General features: G+C 36.6%; 1 protein-coding gene across 3 annotated transcripts in view; it reads left to right on the top strand.

The window, feature by feature from the left end:
* CRAMP1 (cramped chromatin regulator homolog 1) overlaps window positions 1-20,830 on the top strand; it is a 99,009-nt gene that overhangs the window by 56,458 nt on the left and 21,721 nt on the right. For all 3 annotated transcript variants that reach the window (XM_074279613.1, XM_074279612.1, XM_074279611.1), the window contains exons 7-10: window positions 15,133-15,218; window positions 15,905-16,028; window positions 17,323-17,404; window positions 18,190-19,449. In XM_074279613.1, the coding sequence (XP_074135714.1) occupies window positions 15,133-15,218; window positions 15,905-16,028; window positions 17,323-17,404; window positions 18,190-19,449 (1,552 nt within the window). The remainder of the gene's footprint in view (window positions 1-15,132; window positions 15,219-15,904; window positions 16,029-17,322; window positions 17,405-18,189; window positions 19,450-20,830) is intronic.

The following is a 20,830-nucleotide window of genomic DNA, read 5'->3' as shown; positions in this document are numbered from 1 at the left end:
AGTTGAATAGTGGTTATCTAATACTATCTAGAAATAGAGATTATTTCAACATTTATTAAGTGTCTACTATGTTTTGGGGACTGTACTAGTCACTTGAGATACTGAAACAAAAACAAGCAGCTTTTGCTCTTAGAGTTGACATTCTACTAGAGAATACTTCTAAAATATAAATAAGGTTTAAAATGAAAAAAAAAGAAGAATATTTAGTCATTTATAATCAACTAGAATTGTTTAGTAATACCTACCAAATATAGATATTAAAAATTTTATTCTATATGTAATAATATAGATTGTTTTTTCTTCCTGGACAAATCAGCTTACATTGCTTTAGGCTTCAAGTGCGCTTTTGTACCTCTTAAACTTAATATTTGCTTCCTTGGGAACTTACATATTAGAATACTATACATCATTTAGCCATGTACTATACATTGTATTTGAATGGGGGGGGGCAATAGTGATCTCTTCCCAATAAATGCTGATCTCTTGTAATTCCCTTTAAAAAATTAAATGAAATATATAGCCATTGTGACTGTTAAGACATGTGACTTTCCACTCTTAGAGTTTACCCAAGTACAAAGGAAGAGTGATTTGACATCAGTCATCTAAAATTAACATTGGCTGTTATGTTTAACTTAAATTCTCTTATCTTTTTGTGCTTCCTTATTTATATTATTATAATGGTCGTTTGTTATTTTGGTTCTGCTTTTTTTCTTTTAGTTGAGATTTCTAAATTTCTCTGAATTCTTCACAATTATCATTCCTTATAGCAAAGTAATGTTGTTACATTTCAGTAGCATAATTTGTTGGCCCTGTCAGTGGGCAAATAATTTCTTTTAAGTTCCTTGTTAAAAGCATTCAATACGCCTATGAATATTTTGGCACATATGGAATCTTTTTTGGCTTATTTTTGTCTTCAGGGTATACTAACAGTAATGGGATCACTACCACAAGTGTATAGGGTTTAACAACTTTTAAAAAATAAATCCAAATTGTTTTCTAGAACTTAAGACTTCAACAACAGTATGCTTGTATTCCCATAGCTCCTTAAATTTTGACTTTTCATTTTATTTTTACTATTTTTGCTTTTTAAAAAATTATTTTTGCATTGTTAATCATTTTGAACTTTTAAAAATGTGATTGTTGCTTTCAGTGACCAGCTTATCAGCTAGGAACTAACTCCTATATTACAGCTTATTCTCCATAGCTTTTGATGGCGTCTTTAAAACATCTCATATGCAAAATATCTCCATCTATAATTTTTTGTTTGTTTTGCTGAGATGATTGGGGTTAAGTGACTTGTCCAGGGTCTCACAGCCAGGAAGTATTATGTGTCTGAGGTCAGATTTGAACTTGGGTCTTCCTGACTTCAGGGCTGGTGCTCTATCTACTGTACCATCTAGCTGTCCCCATCTGTAACTTTTGCTAATTTTTATTCTTTAGTTGAATTGATCTCTTTAATCAAAATTGTTTTGCCTTTTATGGCATCTCTCTCTCCCTTGTAATTTTTATTACTGATAGTTGTTAAAGATTTGTCCTTGTATCATCGTATAACTTTTTAAAAATGTGACCTTTTATATTAAGATTATTTTTTCATTTATAATTTATAATGGTGTGTGGTATATAAAATATTTTTCTAAGCTAATTTCCCTCCAGAGAAGTTCTTTCTGAAATTTTAAGCATTTCTCACGAGTAATCAACATTTTTATATTATTAGGCTTATTGAACATTAAGTGGATATACACATTTGTTTCTGGATTTTTCCCCTGCAAGTTTTCTATTCCTAATGCCTTTAGTGAATTCCTCATAGGAGATGCTTAATAAATGTTATTGATTGATTACACTCATGTAATTTTATATTTTAACTAGTACTAAGTATTGCTTTATTTGGTATTTAGTGATTAGGGACCCTTTTAATTTGTACCTTTTCCTTTTGTTGTTTCATATTTTTTATTTGCTTAGCTTTATAGTTTATATATTTCATAATTTAATTGGCATAATGCTAATTCTGTTGTTTGGTTTTAGAGCATTTGGTCAGTTTTACTTTGGCATAGCACAGCTAGAAACATTTGATTTGTCCCTAAAAGTTTTTAGTTTTTAGTTTTTTTTTGTTTTTTTTTAATATAAACTTCATTGTTGTTTATAGAAATATTTCTGCCTTAAATTAACTCTTTATTGTGCTCCCCACAGAGGCTGTTTGAAATTTTGTTTCTTTATGTCTCACACAACTCTTTCCTCTTCCCCTTTCACCGGAGGTCTAGCTTCATTCCACAAGAAAACAGGCCATTGACCAAGAGCTCCCCCCTTTGCTCTACCCTACCTTCCCTTTCTTCCTTGTCCCACTTTTTCTTTCCTTTTTTTCCCTCTCCCTCTTCCTTTTGTCCTATCAAGGAGAGAGAAGCCCTTGGAGAATAAAAAAAATTTTTAAAGCATATAATTTTATACCAAGGTTGTTTGTCTTTAGCTTTTGGAAAACTGTTTAATTAAAATTTAAGTTCCTTTTTAGTTTAAAAGTCTTTAATTTTCTTGATTATCCTGTAGTAAGACTTAAAATATTTGACCGGGGGAAGGGTATGGGGAAGGGGATGACAAGGGACAAATTTATTTAGGGGAAGAGGTTACAGACAAAAATAAGAGGGGGAAAAAAATTAGGCACCAGGAGTGGCAAATGTGAAATAAGGTTAGGAGAGCATTTGAAAGGCAAGTTCCACAGGGGAACTTTAAGTTTTGTTTCAAATGCTTTGAATTAAGGAATGTAAGGTTTTTAGAAAACATCCTAGAAACTTTGATACCTGGTAGATGAGCTACTGACTGAAAGGGGGTTGCTTTGCATAATTTTCAGATAGTACTTGATTATTGCTTTCAAACAAAACTAATAACTAAAAGAAAAATTTCATTCTTATGTTCAGATAGAGGGCTCTTTTGCAAATTGGAAGAAAGTTAACCAATAAAGAAATACAAGGAAATCAATGTAATAACTTCTCAGACATTCAAAGAACCCTACTTGGAAAGATCAAGAGGATGTTTGAGATAAGCCTCAAAGAATTTAGAGCCCAGGCTTGAAAATTGAGACTGAATGAGAGAAGATGTTTTTTTAACATGAGAGTTTATTCAGCACTCGCTATGTTCCAGGAGCTGTGCTAGGCACTAAGGCTACAGCTAAAGAGAACAGAATGATCCCTGTGGGGGAGAAACATATGCATATGTGCATGTGTCTGTGTGTCTTATCTCTAGCCTCTAGTCCTCACATTATCAATTTCCTGATGATCATTCTTACCTGCATGTCATGTGAATATCTTTTAACTAAATATATCCCAGACAGAATTCATTATATCTATCTCTTACCTATCCATTCCCAAAATTTCTGTTTTGTTGAGGATGTCACTCAGCATCACACCCTTGGAGTTATCCTTGACTTTTAAATTCGCTGTCACTCTACATTCCATCATTTGCTAAATCTTAACCCCTTGATACCTTTATAGCATCATCTCTATCTCACTTTCACAAACTTCAATCTAGTTTAGGCATCATCACTTCTTAATATATTTCAGTAATCTCCTGCTTGGTCACCCCTTTTCTTCCCTGGTCAATCCAAATTCTATATAGCTTGCAAATTAATGTTCCTAAAGCATAATTTGCCACATCCATTCCCAAAGATCCTAACATGCTTGTGAAGGTCCGGGCTAGCTTCTCTGAAGGATTCAGAATAAGTCCTTGCCCCACGTTGGGCGCCAAAATGTAATGTCCTATCGTCTCTTCAATTATAATCCTTCTCTGGAAGGAGGATTCTTTTCTCTGTGAGCAGGTTTCTTGGGAGGCTTCTGGAGCCTCCAGCCTGAGTGAAGATAGAATCTCGAATCCTCTTCTTCCTGAATCCTGGTTCTGAATCTCCTTGAGCTTCCCTGAAGTTCTCCCAGGAAGTCTTGTTCTTCTCCCAGTCTAGACTGTCTCCTTCCAGACTGCCATCTCAACTCAATGTCCCAGTCTAGACTGACTTTACTCAATGTTGCCTTCTTTTATTCTCGCAGAAATGGGCTTGTGAGAACTCAGGGGCTTGTGGGAAATACTTCAACCAATGAACTTGCTCCTTTTAAAGGTCGTGTAAACTCCTTTTCAGAAGTCTAAAGGTGTAAACTCCTTTAAAGGTGTCAACTCCTTTCAGAAGCCTAAAGGTTTGAACTCTGAGCTAGAGAATTGTTTAGACAACCTCAGTTAGCACCTTGTAATCCTAATACATTTCGAATCTTTAAAGATTCCTAATTGCTATTAAGATAAAATACAAACTCCTTAATATAGTGTTTCATGTTCTCCACAATTTGACTCCAATCTACCTTTCCCAGTTAGTTCCAAATAACTTCCCTTCCCAAGAGATGGTGGACCAAGTTGGATAGAGTGCCTTTGCTGACATACAGGTTGTGTGTCCCTGAGCAACCTCTCTCTGGGTCCAAGTTGCCAAAAATGCATAAATCTTGAGAAGGAGTTTCCTTACCTTGAAGTTCCCTATATTGGTACCTCTCACCATCCATGTCACTTCACTTCATCTTATCAAATGTTCCCAATAGCTCTTGTCAGTACATTGCACTCCATCTCTCTTACCGCTGTGCTTTGCACAAATGTCTTCCTGTGTCCCAGATCCCTGTACAATGCAAGTATAGCCATATTCTATGCGAAATTCTTCCTCATCTCTCTTGGGCTTAAAAGGAGTTCCTTCCCCTTGATAATTATTTTATATGCATGTTGTATTTATTTGAGTATATTTTGCATTTCCTTAATAGGGTGTAAGGTCCTAAAAACAGAGACTGAATTGTGTGTGTGTGTGTGTGTGTGTGTGTGTGTGTGTGTGTGTGTGTGTGTCTATAGTTTAGAATAATACTTGACAGTTATACACATCTGATAACTGCTAAGTTAAATTGAAAGTCCAAATAAGTATTTTTTTTTCCCTAGAATATAGGAATATGTCAGTTAAAAAGTGATACAGTTGACAGTGAGAATGGAAAGAAGGGAAAACATTTACATAGTGCCTACTGTGTGCCCAGCACTGTTGCAAATATTAACTTCTTTAATTCTCACAGTAAGCCCTTGAGAGAAATGATATTATTAGTTCCATTTTACAGATGAGGTAAGTGAGGGAAACAAAGGTAAAGATACATGCTCAGGGTTGTACAACTAGTACATGTTTGAAGTTACTTTTTAACTCAGATCTTTCAGAATCCAGGTCCAGTGCTCTATCCATTGTGCCACCAGCTGCCAAGTAAACACTGTGAAATGGAATACTCAGGGCAGCTAGATGGCGCCATGGATAAAGCACTGGAATTGGGAGTCAAGGGGACCTGAGTTCAAATGTGACCTCAGACATTTAATGCTTCCTCACCATATGTGTGACTCTGGGCAAGTCATTTAACTCCAATGGCCTTGCAAAACAAACATCCCCTCCTCCAAAAAAGTACTGGAGTATATCCAAAAAAAGAGAAACTTAACGTTTCTTCTTTACCTCTAGGTATGAGATTGTGGATGTAAGAAAATATAGTTAGAATTTTATCTCATGTTTTATAGTGCTGAAAGTGCTGTACTTGAAATTCTCTATAAAGTAGAATATACATGTATTATTGTCTTCACTTTGCAAATGAAATTTGTTCATACTCCCATGTTCAGTGACTGGTAGAGTCAGGATTCAAACCAAGATAGATCTGATATGTCCAAATCCAGGACTTTTTCTGCTTTACCAAATTACAGTAAGACTTGGCTTTAAACAGAGGCAGGATGGTAGAGAAAAAAGAGCATATCAATAGAAAACCACTAAAAGTCTTTGAGTAGGAAATTGACATAAGCAAATTTGTTCATTAGAAAGATTTTTTTTCTTTTAAAATTAATAGTTCTTAATAGAAACATAACCAACTAGAACTAGAACTGCTCCTTTTCATTCACACCAACTCCCTTATTCTGTGGGTGAAGAAATTGAGGTCTAGAGGGAGTAAGTTATTTGTCCAGGGTCATACAAATCATAAGCACTGGAGGCAGGATTTGAATATAGTTACACAGTCAGCTAATAAATATTGAACACAATAAATTACTGGGTGGTGTTCCTAAGCACTGAGGACATAAAAAAGGAGGCAAAAGATAGCTCCCTACCCTAAAGGAGATCATGATCTAAATTGAGGAGACAGCATGCAAAACCCAATATTGCAAGCTATATATATAGGGAAACCAGAAATAATTAAAGGAGGGAAATCCTTACTATAAGAGAGCTTCCAGTAAAAGATGGGATTTTAGTTGGGACTCAAGCCAGGGTGGGTTAGTAAGTAAGTAGAGTTGAAGGGAAAGACAGTGTTCCAGACATGGAATGATCACAGCCAAGAGATGAAGTGTCTTTTTCATGGAATAGTCAAGAGGTCAGTGTCACTGGCTTGCAAATTATATCTGGGAGTAAAGAGGAAGGTCCCTGGAGCTAATGCTTCCTCCATTATATCACTCCAATGATATGCTGTATAAATTTATTATACCACCATACATTAAATTCTTAATAATGAATGGCAAAGTTTTAGCAAAAGAAAGGCAAAAAAATCCAGTCCCTGTTGTCATTGTGCTTGTGAGTGTGTGCATGTGTATGCACACACACACACACACACACACACACACACACACACACATACACATACACATACTACACACATCCACATGGGTTGGAGATAATCCAGAGCAAAAGCACACTAAGATTAAGGATGAACAATAACAGCTATTCCTCATTTGATGGGCCCCCCTTATCTTCCTTGCATCCTCCATCAATTTCCAGTTCTCTGCCAACACAGAAAGGGTTGCTAAAAATATTTTTATATGTACAAGTCTTTTTTTTTTTTTTTTTTTTTTTATCCCTTTGGGGGATAGTCTTAGTAGTTGTATTAAAGCATCAAAGGATATGCAAAGTTTAGTAAATTTGGTGCGTAGTTTTAAATTGTTTTTCAGGTAACAAGACTTATTTATAGTTCCAACAGTAATGCGTTAATCTGCCTGTTTTCCCACAATCTTAAAGATGCAACACTTGTCAGTTCTAAAACTTTGCCATTCTAATGGTTGAGGTAGATTCTCAGCATTGCTTTAATTTGCATTTTTCTAATAATGATTTATTTTTCAAAAAGAACATAAATCTGAATAATTTCTTAGGAATAAGACTTTTTATTCAAAGACATTTCCTGCAAAGATTTTCATTAACTATTTTCCTTTTAATCATAGCTATATTGGATTTATGTAAAACTTTTTAATTTTATGTAAGTTTCTATGATTCTGTCTTTTGTCATGAACTCTTCCCTATGCATAAATTTGGAAGATAATTTTTCCTTGCTTATTGTGTCTTTTCATATCTAAGTCATATTTTATAGATCTCTTTTATATCTTGGTTAGTTGAGATATTAGTTTAAACTTGATCTCTACCAAGCTTCTTTCCAGTTTCCTAATCTGCTTCCCTGATAAATCATTTTGTTTGTTAATCAATATCAACATGTTTTGATGAGTACTACTCTATGGAATAGTGTAATATCTGGTACTTCTGGGCCTCTTTTTTTTTCATTATTTCCCTTAAGATTCTTGACCTTTTATTTGCATGTGGAGGTAGCCACAGCAAAATCAATTCTCACCTTTAAAGATAATAGAAAGGTTAGCTAACTTTTCTATGATTATTTGAGACACATCCTCATATTGGCTGCCATCAACCCAGCCCTTCTTTTCTTAGAAGTAATTGTATAGTAGTGTTGGTCTTCTGTTTTCTCCTTGGTATCTCTATCATATTATTTTCTGGTTCATCCATAGAAACATCTCTAATTTGGAACCAAGTATTTTGTACTATTTCAGCAGGTTTCATGTTATAGCGTTGTTGACAGAAAGGGGGGAAAAACTGAATTATTAAATGTGTTGAGCATTCCTGTGAGAGCTGCTACTTCCACCCTGCCTTGGAAGGAAACCAGCTAGAGAGGAAACCATTGTGCAAATACATGGCACTAGCAAGATAACTGTATAAATATGTATATACGTATTGGACGACCTGCCATCTAGGGGAGGGGGTGGAGGGGATAATTTGGAAAGCTTTGCAAGGGGCATTGTTGAAAAATTACCCATGCATATGTTTTGTAAATAAAATACTTTAATTAAATAAGTAAATGAATGAGAAAAAGAAAGTGCATGGCACTTAGAACCCAGTCTTCCAGCAAAATATAGAAGGGCGATTGGGGATGATACATCTGTTACTCTTCACTTTTCTGGTGGGATAAGAGGGATGCTAGGGTTGGTGCAGAGAAGGTTTTATGGTATGTGGGGTTAGAGGGTGGGAGAGACTAGACCCCCTCAAATCTGCAGTTTGGATAGAAGTACAATTTTTCTCTTGTCATGATTCAGAGACTTTATTGTTTCTTACCCCTGATTAGCCCATCACTTCCCTGGATACAAATTCAGCACAAGTTACTGGTGGTAAGAGATATCTGATTCTGAGGTATGGCAGTAATTTCAGAAGTATTCTGAAACATCTTAGTCTTATGAAATTTGCTACTGTCTGGATTTTTGCTCAGTTCCTCTTCCTCAGTTTCTCAGGATATAGGAGGCCTCCACATCATCTTCAGAGACTGCGCCTGCTGAACTACTTACTTGGCTTCTGTAACAGCTGTATGCCCTCTGCTGAAGTTCAGCTCTGATGTCAGACTGAAGTCCATCAGCCTGTTCTGGGCCAACAGGGATGCTTATCCATATGATGTGATAAGCCTAGGAGGTGGGGCAGCTAGGTGGCCCAGTGGATAGAGCACCAGCCCTGAATTCAGGAGAACCCGAGTTCAAATCTGGTCTCAGATACTTAACACTTCCTAGCTGTGTGACCCTGGGCAAGTCACTTAACCCCAGCGGGGGTGGGGGGGGGCAGGAGGAGCCTAGGAAGTGTTGACTTTTGCCACCTTGTTGGAACATATTTACAATAGAGGACAATGTCTACCCCCTCATAATCTGGCCCTAGTGGGTGTAGGGAAGCGTTGAAATTAGACAGTTCAGAGATCACTATCTAAAGTTTGGAATTTGTGTGTGAAAGAGGTCTTGTGGAATTGCACCTAGAGGTCATGGGTGATGGAGTATTAGAACTAGGGCATCCTAAAGTGAGTTCTATGAGGATAGTGTCTTGCCACACTCTCCATATTTGAAGGAAAATAGCTCTTTTTTGCCTTGCACTGTGAATTATGGCTATTGGATCCTAGAGGACACAGATCTTATACACAATGGGGGGGGGAGGCTCTGGATCCTGGAGTCACTATATAATGTCCTTGTAGCTTAAGTTGTATCTACCTTGTGTGTATGTATCTCTCAGCTTTTGTCATGTTTGACTAACAGCATGCTTTTTTTCTAGAAGAAATTGACTAGAAGAATACTTTATTTTAAACTGTTCTATTCCAGAAAGTAGATGAACTTCAGGCACTTGAAAAGGTTCTTATTTCAGAAAGCTTACCTTCATGATAGATGAAGATGTCTCTGAAAAAAGTAATCTTGTTTCAGTATGGTTGACATAGGGGTGGTAGGGTACCAAAGGAAGTTTCAAAATAACAGTTTAACAGAAAATGTGATTATCTCAAACACAGGTGTTACAATAATACAGTGATCATATCTTGTTAAGTTTTGCCTACTGTTATTTTTGGCATATAAAAATACTGAACCAAAATATTAATTTATCTCCTATTCAAATTACTGTATGAGGTTATTTGAAAGTAACTCCTTTCAGAATTCCTACTCTTGCTCAATTTTATATCTCATTTCTCTGGATCTTTTATCATGTAGTTTAGTATCAGCAAAGCTACAGCACACAAAGATTGCAGTAATATCTATTTTTCATGAAGGTAGGCTAAGATTAAAACCAAATGTTGGAGCTTTCTCAGTAAAAAGTGATTCTGATTTCAGTGGTTATTTGAGGGCAGTATGGTATACAAAAGACTTCAGTTGTTACATCTGATTTTTAGCTGTGTGATCATGGGCAAGTCATCTATAAAATGAGGATAATGGTATGTGTTACCAGATTCACAGATTGTTAGGAGAATCATAAGAGATGGATAGGTGGAATGCTTTGGAAAATTTAAGAATCTCTCTCTCTCTATATATATATATATATGTCATCTTGATGGCATAGGTTCCTTCTCCTTGAAATCAACCCTATTAAGGAAACAAAGACAGCCAATGCCATTTTTTTTTTTTTTTAAACATGGCTATGATGTTTTTCTGATTGGTAAGTCTTCCCTTTAAAAAAAAAAATCTCTGTTATCTAATATCATTCATGTCAGCTTATTCTTAGTGCTATGCTATATACAAAGTAGGTAGCACTCATTAATATTTGTTGATTGGCAGTCAACTATAATTGATTAGTAGTTCTAATATAAAATGGCACTACTAATGATAGTTTTTATTTCAAGCAATAATTAAATCATATTGATTCAACTTGTTTTTGTTAATACTGTCCCATCCCAATTTATTTTTTGCCCTACTCATTAACATTCATTGACTGCCCTTAAACTTCTGAACTGTCTTGACCAGGGCCTGAAACCTCTGGATGAGGGATAAGGTAGGAAAGGATATGGAGTGGTATGATCATAAGTGTCCTCTTATTTCACTCTGGGTCTTTTAAAATTGCCAGTTTGCACCTGTCCCCATTTTAGTACTCTGATATGTATTTTGGACCCCTTTTTGCTCAGCTCCATAGCATCACTCAAGGAACTGATAGGCTCTGCCTTCTGAGAATTCTGCATCAGGCCTCATCCCCAGTGTCTGCAGACTTAGCTATTTCTCTCTATCAGCCCATATAACTCAGTGTACCTTTTTTTTTTTTTTTTTTTTTTTTTTTAATTTCCCCATCCAATTTGGTTTGATGAATTCCTGTATTACTTCTCCATCTTAGCTTCATCATATATTCACTATGGTTTTATTTTCACATCTCCCAAAATCATAGATACAGTTTTTTGGTAACTGTTTTCTTCTTAGTCCATAATCCACTTAATTTTCTTCTACCCTCTTCCCACTTGAAAGTTTCAATCAGCCCTCTTTGTGGTGGCCAGAAACTGGAAACTAAGTGAATGGATGCCCATCAATTGGAGATTGGCTGAATAAATTGTGGTATATTAATATTATGGAATATTATTGTTCTGTAAGAAATGACCAACAAGATGATTTCAGAAAGACCTGGAGAGACTTACATGAACTGATGCTGAGTGAAATGAGCAGGATCAGAAGATCATTGTATACTTCAACAACAATACTGTATGATGATCAGTTCTGATGGATGTGGCCCTCTTCAACAATGAGATGAACCAAATCAGTTCCAATAGAGCAGTAATGAACTGAACCAGCTACACCCATCAAAAAGAACTCTAGGAGATGATTATTAACCACTACATAGAATTCCCAATCCCTCTAATTTTGTCCACCTGCATTTTGGATTTCCTTCAAAGTCCAATTCTTTTTGTACAGCAAAACAACTGTTTGGGCATGTATGCATATATTATATTTAATTTATACTTTAACCCACTTAATATGTATTGGTCAACCTGCCATGGGGGGGGGGGGAGATTAGAACAAAAGGTTTGGCAATTGTCAGTGTTGTAAAATTACCCATGCATATATCTGGTAAATAAAAACTATTAAAAAAAGAAAAAGAAAGTTTCGCTCAGGCCTAATACTTTTCTCCTCCATAAATCACAATCAGTTATTAAGTCTTTTGTCATGTTTCCTACATTTAACCTTCTCCCTCTCCCTTCCTTCCCCGTTACTAGCCTCTTTTTCTTGTATTTTCATCTTATGTCAGGACCATTGTAATAAACTTTTACCTATTTTCAGCCTCTTTTTTTTTCATCCCTTACTACCAATAGGAGCACCATCAATCCCAATCCTTTTAGAAAAGCTTTTCTGAAATGTCACTTTTGTCATTGTTTGCCCTACTAAATATTCAGTACCTCTCCTTAAATTGTTAACTCAAGAACTTGACAGGTTTAGCCTTTTAAACTCTCGTACTACCTGGCTCCCTTCTACTTTTATAGCCTGTTTTATAATGCTGCTATGCTTTACATGCAACTTGGACCTGTCAAACAAGCTTTCTTTCTGCTATACACATTTCATCTCTGTCTTTACCTAATACTTGGTATACATTTACTCTTTACCTCTTTCTCTTAAAATCTTTTATCTTCTTCCAAACAGGACTGTAGTGCCACCTTCTATGTAAAACAGCCCTTGATAGCTCTTCTCTTAGCACCTTTCCTCAAATTGAATACCTTGTGTCTGTTTCATGTATACCTGCCTGTTGAGCTCTGTAAAGGAACAATTTCACTTTTCTTTGTTTCTCAGAGTTTATCACAACTCTGGAACATAATTAGTACTTAATGAGTACTTGTCAATTTATAAGCGTTTGATATTAAAAATAAATGGTAATGTGGTAGATAAAATGCTGGGCCTAGAATAAGGAAGAGTCCTTTTCTTGAGATTAAATTTATTCTCATTTAATAGCTATGTGATCCTGGCTAAATCACTTAACCCAAACCTGGTTTGCTCCAGTTTCCTTATCTATATAAAATGATCTAGAGAAGGAAATGACAAACTACTTTGGTATCTTTGTCGAGGGGGGGGGGGGGGGGTTTAAAGCTAAAATTACTGAACAACAAAATCTGACTTTTTTTTTTTTTTTTTTTTTTTAGTTTTTTGTTTACAAGACATATGCATGGGCACTTTTTCAGCATTGACCCTTGCAAAACCTTCTGTTCCAACTTTTCCCCTCCTTCCCTCCATCTCTTCCCCTAGATGGCAGGTAGACCAATAAATATGTTAAAGTATATGTTAAATACAATATATGTGTGTGTATATATATGTATGTATACAGTTTTCTACACAAGAAAAATCGGATTTAGAAAAAAAGGTAAAAATAACCTTAGAAGGAAAACAAAAATGCAAGCGAACAATAACAGAAGGAGTGGAAATGTTATGTTGTGGTCCACATTCTTTTCCCATAGTTCTTTTCACTGGGTGTAGCTGGTTCTCTTCATTACTGAATAACTGGAACTGAAAATCTGACTTTTTTTGAAATTGTATTTATCTCTCTCTCTCTTCTACTTAACTTAAACTTCTTTAAGGACAGAGACTATATGTAGTATTTGATTATATTTAATCTCATATTTAAATCTGTGCTTTTCATATAAATATTTGATTAATTTTAAATGCTCACTGATTGCTTTGGACTATGGCTACTATATTTTTCTTCTTAGAATCTCAAAAGATTGTTTTTCTGAACTTACTCCCTACTATGTGCAAATTATAATGGGAAGTTTCTAGGGGACTTGCTTCCTGATTTACATTGCAGATGAAGATTTTAGTAACACTCAAGTCCTTTCCCTGTCATGAGAGCTTGAACCTTCAGACAAAAACTGGATTAGAATCATTGGTTAGAATTTAAGAGAAGTTCCTTACCTTTGGCGGGAATATAATAATACCACTGCCTTTATGTTTTATATGAATGATATGGTATATATCCTTCTGCTTATTTTGTCCTTCCATTGGGTATTTAAGCCTTACGCGTAATAATAGATGATGGAATAGAGCCTTAATCATAAACTAGCATTTCATTTTGGAAAAAAATGTTCCGTCCTGAGTATAGAATTTAAGGTAGGGAGGGAGACAGACTCTTCCTCTCTTTGGAGGGCTACTCATGAGCCTGATCCTACTACTACTGATGGACATAGAAACTTTGATATGCTTTCTTTCCAAACTGAGCTAGTTTGCTCCTTCTTGAGCAATCTTAGTTTAATACCTTCTCCCACCCAACTAACTCTGAACATTCAAGAAGCCTAGCCCATTGCAGCTCAGAACTCAAAAAGTTCAAGACCTCTCAGCCTCAGCCACCTGAGTACCAGGGATTACAAGCCAGTATCATCATGTCATACTGACTACAAATTCTGGATAGAATTAGCTTATTATCAGTAAATAGCCATTATCTATATTAAATTGTTCAGAATCTAAAGTTTTGTTCACAGTACAGTGCAGTATGACACACATTTGTTAAGCATATATTGTGTGCCTTACATTGTGCTTATCTTTGGGGGGGGGATCAAGAAAAAGAGACAGTTCCTGCTCCCAAAAGGTTTTTAACCACTTTGTGGGAGAAGGCAGTACACAAAAGGAAACTGAAAGAGGGAAGATCACTATGATGATGGAGCAGAGCTTAAGGAGTGTGGCTTGTGGATAGTGGAGAGCTGGGTGGGCTTTGAATCCTCTCTAAATTGAGGCTTTGGGAGGAGTTGGTTGCTTCTCTCTCCTCCCTTCTTGCCCCTTCCCCCAAGCTGGTTATAGGGGCTGAGTAAGTGTGAAATGATTAGTATCTCTTCTGCTTGCTCAGTCCCATGTTGAATCTTTTTTTGCAAATCATAGTGTGTAAATTGAAAGGAACGTTACAGGTTTCTCATTTTACACCTGAACAACAGGCCCAGAAGGATTAAGAGACTGCCCCAAGACTCTTCAGCATGTATTGGAGCCCAGATTATTGTATAGGCTGGATCCTCTTGCCTCCAAAATCTTCAGATTCTTCTGTTGTACTGAACTTGACTACGCTGTCTAGTTTATTGAGTGTAACAAGGAATTTACCTCAAACTGTACTGTTCTTTTTAAAATTTAATTTTCATTTCCAAATATATTCCTTCCCATTCATTTCTCTATCCAAAGACAGTGCTTTGTAACAAAGAAAAAAAATTTTTTTCTTCATAAAAGCTAGCCAATATAGCATCTCATTCTGAATATATGTGTACTATATTGCCTGATTTCTTCAAGGAAAGATTGATATTTTCTTTTGCTCTATAGGAGCAAGCTTTGATTTTGTTGTTATTTTGATTTACTTTGTTGTAGTTGTTTAGCTATATTATTTTCCTGATTCTACCAGCTTGATTACTCTGTTGTAATTCATAAGAATTCTTCTGTATTGTTCTGTTATTCATCATTTCTTGCAGTTCAGTAATAATGTAAATTATGCTCATGTGCCATAATTCATTATTTGCTACCATAATTGCCATTCTGCAGTCATTGGACATTTGCTTTGTTTTTATTTTTTCATGCAGTTTATTTATCTTGAAATGGTGCTTTTAAATTTTATATACGCAGGGCCACAACTGTTCGTTACAAAGGGAGAAATCTTCGAATCAAAGCTCCAATGTGCAGAGCCCTGAAGAAACTCTGTGATCCAGATGGTATGTAAAAGTCTAGGCCAATTTCTCTTAGTTACTGCATGTGCTGTTCTCTTCTGCTTTTCATAAGCATAGTTCTATGGTAATTGTAGATTCAAAGACAATTGTGCTTTTGTCACTCTATCATAGGGCTAGTGTGAAAAGTCAGAGTGGAGAGACCATATTGTGGCTTACGTGTGTGTGTGTGTGTGTGTGTGTGTGTGTGTGTTTCTCTTGAGGACTAATGAAATTGCTTTAAATTTGCCCCTATTTTAAATTCTGATTTTGTGACTCAGAAGTTCTTTTTGCCCTTAAAAATCCATCCATTCTTGCTGAGCTTTGCCCAAGAAGGCAGCCAAATTCAAACTCTTGTAATATTGTGATCCAGTCAGTCACCTTCAGTGAAAAGATTCTGATATTAATCCTTCTTGTAAGGTACCCCTAAACTAACCTGTCTTCTTTCCTTGTCTCTGACGCTTAAAACATATCTCCCTCTGGGGAGTAGTATGGCTGTGCCTTTGAGAATATCTGAGCAGCCAAATGAGAGTCAACCCAGGTCCTATTGAGGTACCTTTATTCTTCCTCCCTACCACTTGCATAGTTGTGTGTGGAGAATTCTTGTCTTTGATCTCATTCACCATTGTATGGTTTGTGTATCAAGGTTTGTTTCATTTTAGGATTTTCATGGTCAGTCTTTTCATGTTACATAGGTCTCAGTGATGAGGAAGATCAGAAGCCAGTGCGGCTTCCTCTGAAAGTTCCTGTGGAACTGCAACCACGAAACAACCATGCTTGGGCCCGAGTTCAGAGTCTTGCCCAGAATCCACGCCTCAGGTAGTTTACATTGATTAAATAGCTCATCTTTCCAAGGGATAGGGGATGAGATATTTCTTGCTTTTTGCATTTATCATTATGTGATGCCCCTTAGTTAGAAGGTGAGGTCAAAATTACCTTGAAGTGATAATAAGAGAAAAAAGTGCTGTTTACTGCTACCTACACTTTTCTGAAAATTGGTACCTTTCTACTCTTCAATCTCACTGAAAGATGATAGTGAGCTACTACAAAAAAATCAACCAGTATTTATTAACCATCTACTATATTCAGATTGCTGTGTGCTGGAAAAGATGCAAAACTGAGGTAAGTTATGGTTTTCTTTTGTAGGTCTTGTTCCAGATTACTGTTTTTGCATTCACTTGTATAGGGGCAGTGAGAATGTTGGAAGTCTATAAAAGGACAAGCAGTTAGTGAAGTGTGGGTGTGGTAGTATTTAGGAGCAGGGTAAGAAATTGAAAGACTTGGTCAACTTGTTCTCGCTTTTTAAAAGAATGTTCTTTTTTATTTTAATTGTAAGTGATCAAGAAATATATAGCAGAGGATGCTATATGAAACTGTACTGTTATCTAGTGTGTTTTTTGAAAACAATATATTAAACTAAATAATAAAATGTTTAATAGAATTACCTATTTTATTTTCTTATGAACTTGTTTCTTTTCTTCTGTGGTTTTTTTTGAAAAATGTTTTTATTGATTCCTTTTTCTATTTTTATCTCTACTCACCCATATACAATCCCTTCCCATAACAAAGTCATTGTTGTTGCTTTATTCTCCCTTGCACCTAAAATCCCTGGTGTTCTATTTTCCAAGGTTTGATGAACCTTGGTTTATTTATTTATATTTTTTTTTTTGCTGTACATATTACATAATTTTGCTCTCTCTGGGTGACTTAAGTGTTCATTTTCTAGACTTAAATGTATAACTTTTTGATTTGTTGCCTTCTAAAACTTATAATTTATTTATATGTTGCCTTCTAATATGTCTTCTGTCTATACCTTCATAACATTATTTTAGTGTTTTATATATATATAGTTTAAATCAGTGTGTATTGTGATTCTACTATTCTTAATCTTTGCATCACTTCTTCTAATTAATCCTTATCTAGATATTTCCTTGTTTTCTTCATTGGTTTCTAACATTTGTTCCAATAAGAGATCTTAACATTTCCACCCTCCTTGGTCACAACAGATAAGAGGCTGGTGGATATCCCTTCTGCTGAAGCTCAGTAGTCACTTTCTCCTCCCCATGAACTTTTCTTTGTGTTCTTGACCTTTTACTGTTTAATTTTTCTATAGGATGATTGTAGAATTACATCGAAAGGTTTCTAGCCTCATTGAATTCCTGAAGCAGAAATGGGCATTACATGAAGTACGAATTGTATCCTTTTTCGGACTAGAAAAGGACCCCCCAAATTTAATGGCACATGCCACTGTAGACAGGCATTCTGTTTCCTTTTTTGTGTTCTAAATGCAACCTCATGTTTCATAGCATTGCATATTTTACATTTGGGTGAATTTTTTGGCTGAGGGAAAGAAAAACTTGGAGCTCAGTCAGTCCTACTTTTCATTTCATCGTATTTCATTACTCCGTTAGACCTTGGAACTTTTGTCAAAAATCTATCTTTTGGGAATTTGTTATCTAGTATAAGCAGTATGCCGAAGTATTCATGTCAATTTCTTCATTTAAAGAAAGATAATAGGAATCTGTCTTTTTTAATTTATGTGAATTATGTGATCCCAGAAGGACTACTTAAGGTGGTTTGAGTTTGCTGAAAAAAGAGGCTGTGCTTTTTTGTTTTATGGTTAGCATTTGTACATTCAAATTGTGTCTAACAGTAACTGTACACAACATACATTGTAAAGTACAAATAAATCTAAATTCAGTAGGAAGATGGTAATACAATTTAAAATGACTATTAAAATTAATTTTTTATTTAAAATGTCATTTGTATTTGAAAGATAGTGTTATTCCTGAGAAGTAGAAAATTTTAGAATTAGTCCTGTCTATGCACTGTGGTTGCGAATCATATAATTTTAGAAATGGAAAAGATCTTTTAGGTCATCCCAGCCTTCGTATTTTAGGGATGAGGACTGCTTTGGGGGACTGGAAAGGCAGTAGGCTATGCACTTCATGCTGAATTCCTTGACATGATGTCTGTTTAGCGCCAAACACTGGACGCACGGCAGCTCCAGGACTCTAGAGATGGAGAGGCAAGGGCCCAGCTTTCCAGGGAGAAAGCTACCCTGCACCTCTTCCCTGGGGAAAACTGTACACTCACACCCCTACCTGGGGTAGCCCGTGTGGTTCACTCAAAGGCTTTCTGCACAGTGCACTGGCAGGAAAGTGGTAAATGCAAACAGAACACAAAGGACTCTCATTTATTGCCTCCTGCCCAAATCCTAGGCATTCAGAGTGGTCAGGGTACAGCCCGGGGCCAAGTAAAGTATCCCCGGGGAGCAACTGACACCAAGGGCTATGGGAGGAGTGAGAATATGGCAGAATTGACAAGAATATCCCATCCTCCCACTGATGCTTCTCAGAGCTCTGGAGAGAGCTCCCCAGAGAGTGGTCCCGGTGAGGGGACAGCCCTGAGCCTTAGCAGCCCAGATGCTCCTGACAAGATGCCTTCTGGACTTCATGATTCAGGAGGAAATCTGGAGAAAATTAATGTGGCAGCTTCTACAGAGGGCAGAGATGCCCCGGTCAGTGACCAAGCTTCTATACCCACACCTGGAAGTGTTTCATGTGCCTGCAGCCAGATCCCTGACCTGGAAGAGGAGCTCTCTCTCCTAGATCCATTCCCTCGGTACATGAAGTCCTGCCAGGACCTTATCATCCCAGAGAAATGTTTTTGTTCAGACAGATTGTCTAGGCAAGAGCCTGCTCCCCCCAGTGGGTCCACCTCTCCAGAGGCTCTTCCAGCTAGTAATGTAGAAACTGCTGACCTAGCAACAGGTCAACGACCATCACTCATCAGCACACAGTCTAGAGCTGAAACTCAGATTAGCCAAAGTCTGGGGTTACAACCAGATATTTGCACTAAGGAGTTAGCTGATATACCTGCTGAGGACTTCCAGGAGAAGCTGAGCTCCTCCTTTACATCTCCATCTCAGGGACAGCTTGCCACAAAGCCTCTGAAGGAGAGCCCAAGCCGGCTTGCCCAGCAGGTCAGAGAGGAGGGGTGGAACCTACAGACCTCCGAAAGCCTTACATTGGCTGAAGTCTACCTCATGATGGGCAAGCCAAACAAGCTGCAGCTGGAATATGACTGGTTGGCTGTCCTGGGGCCAGAGACAGAAACCCCAAACTCAAGGGATCCAGGGCAGGACCCTAGCTCTGGCTCCACATCTGCAGCCTTTCATAAGCAGCGCCTGCTTAGCTGTCTCTTAAAACTAATTTCGACTGAAGTCAACCCTAAACTGGTGAGTGCATATGTTTGTATATAGCTGTCTGCTTCTATACTGTCATTTTCTTAAGATATAACAAGAGTGTGTAAATGGTTTCTGTTCCTATTCAGAACTCTTTCTTTTCCCAGTTTTTCTCACATAGCTTAGTCTGTATAAGTAATGACATTTCCCCTGGTGGACAGCACTACACTTCTGTGTTCGATGTGTACTCCATATGAAAGGAGAGCAAGCTGAGACCAGAGGATAAGGATTAGGTACTCAGTAAAATATCAGTTTGTCATGGCTGCACCATTATCTTAGTTGTACCTTGGATTTATTAGACACTTTTTAACTTAATCTGCTATATCCTATGCCCTTTGAAGTAAGGAGCTGAGGGCAATACCAGAGTTAATATGATTTGGTGCCCAGAGTACTGAGCTTAAACCAGGGTGTGTGGCTCTGCTACTGATTTGCTGTGAGACCTCTCTAAGCCTCAGTTTCCTCTTGCACAGTTGGTGATCTTCCAGTTCAAAATTCACTTTTATAGACCTAGAAAAACTAAAACAAAATAGTACCTATCTTTTGACCAGTTAGTAATGATGCTGCTTGGTCTAGAACTACTGAATCCCGCTCCAAAGAGTCACTGTTCAACACTTAATGCATCATATTAGTTGATTTGAAACTGTACTTGTTGATAGATGTTTCTTTGAAATTAGTGAGGATACTGATTTTTATTCCGGGACTGAGCCTCTCAGATTTCTGTCACTATCATTTTAATGTAAATCCAAGCTAGTGACAGTATTGACAGTGTTCTTCAGATAGTCTTGAATGCAAGACTTGTATTTCAGGAAAAAGTATCTAAAGTGCTACATAAATATGTTACATTTTTCTTATCCCATTCCTGAATGAAGTGTGGTTCCTTCCGTTTAAAGATATACTCTTCTCCTTCATTGTAACATTAAGATTCCTATGAATGAAAAACTATACCTTGCATTTTGGCCAAAATCTGTCACAGAAGATTTAATAATATAGTGTATTAATTAATAAATGTTCATGGAAAATGGAGAGATTCAGAATTCTCTTTGGTAAGCCAAACATTACTTGTTTGCAGAGTCATTTACAATTTAGGGTTATGGTATTCATAAAACAAAATTTCTTGGTAAAGTAAAACAAAACAAATTTTATTTCTTTAAACAGAACAGTAATTAATGTTTCTGAAGGTGCACCCTTTGAGCAAATTTTCTTCCAGAAACTCAAGTATTCCTTAATTATTGATTTTTTTAAGGAAGGGATTCTTTACCTTTTGCGTGTTATGGACCTCTTTGGCAGACTTGGAAACAATGGCAGCTTTCTCACAAAAAGTTTTTTAAATGCATAAAATAAATTGCATAGGATTATATTGGAAATAGATTGTATT

Source organism: Sminthopsis crassicaudata, chromosome 1 (genome assembly GCF_048593235.1).
Source record: "Sminthopsis crassicaudata isolate SCR6 chromosome 1, ASM4859323v1, whole genome shotgun sequence".
Classification (NCBI taxonomy): domain Eukaryota; kingdom Metazoa; phylum Chordata; class Mammalia; order Dasyuromorphia; family Dasyuridae; genus Sminthopsis; species Sminthopsis crassicaudata.
The sequence above is the reverse complement of the archived record's forward strand: the minus strand, read 5'-3'. Positions and strand labels throughout refer to the sequence as shown.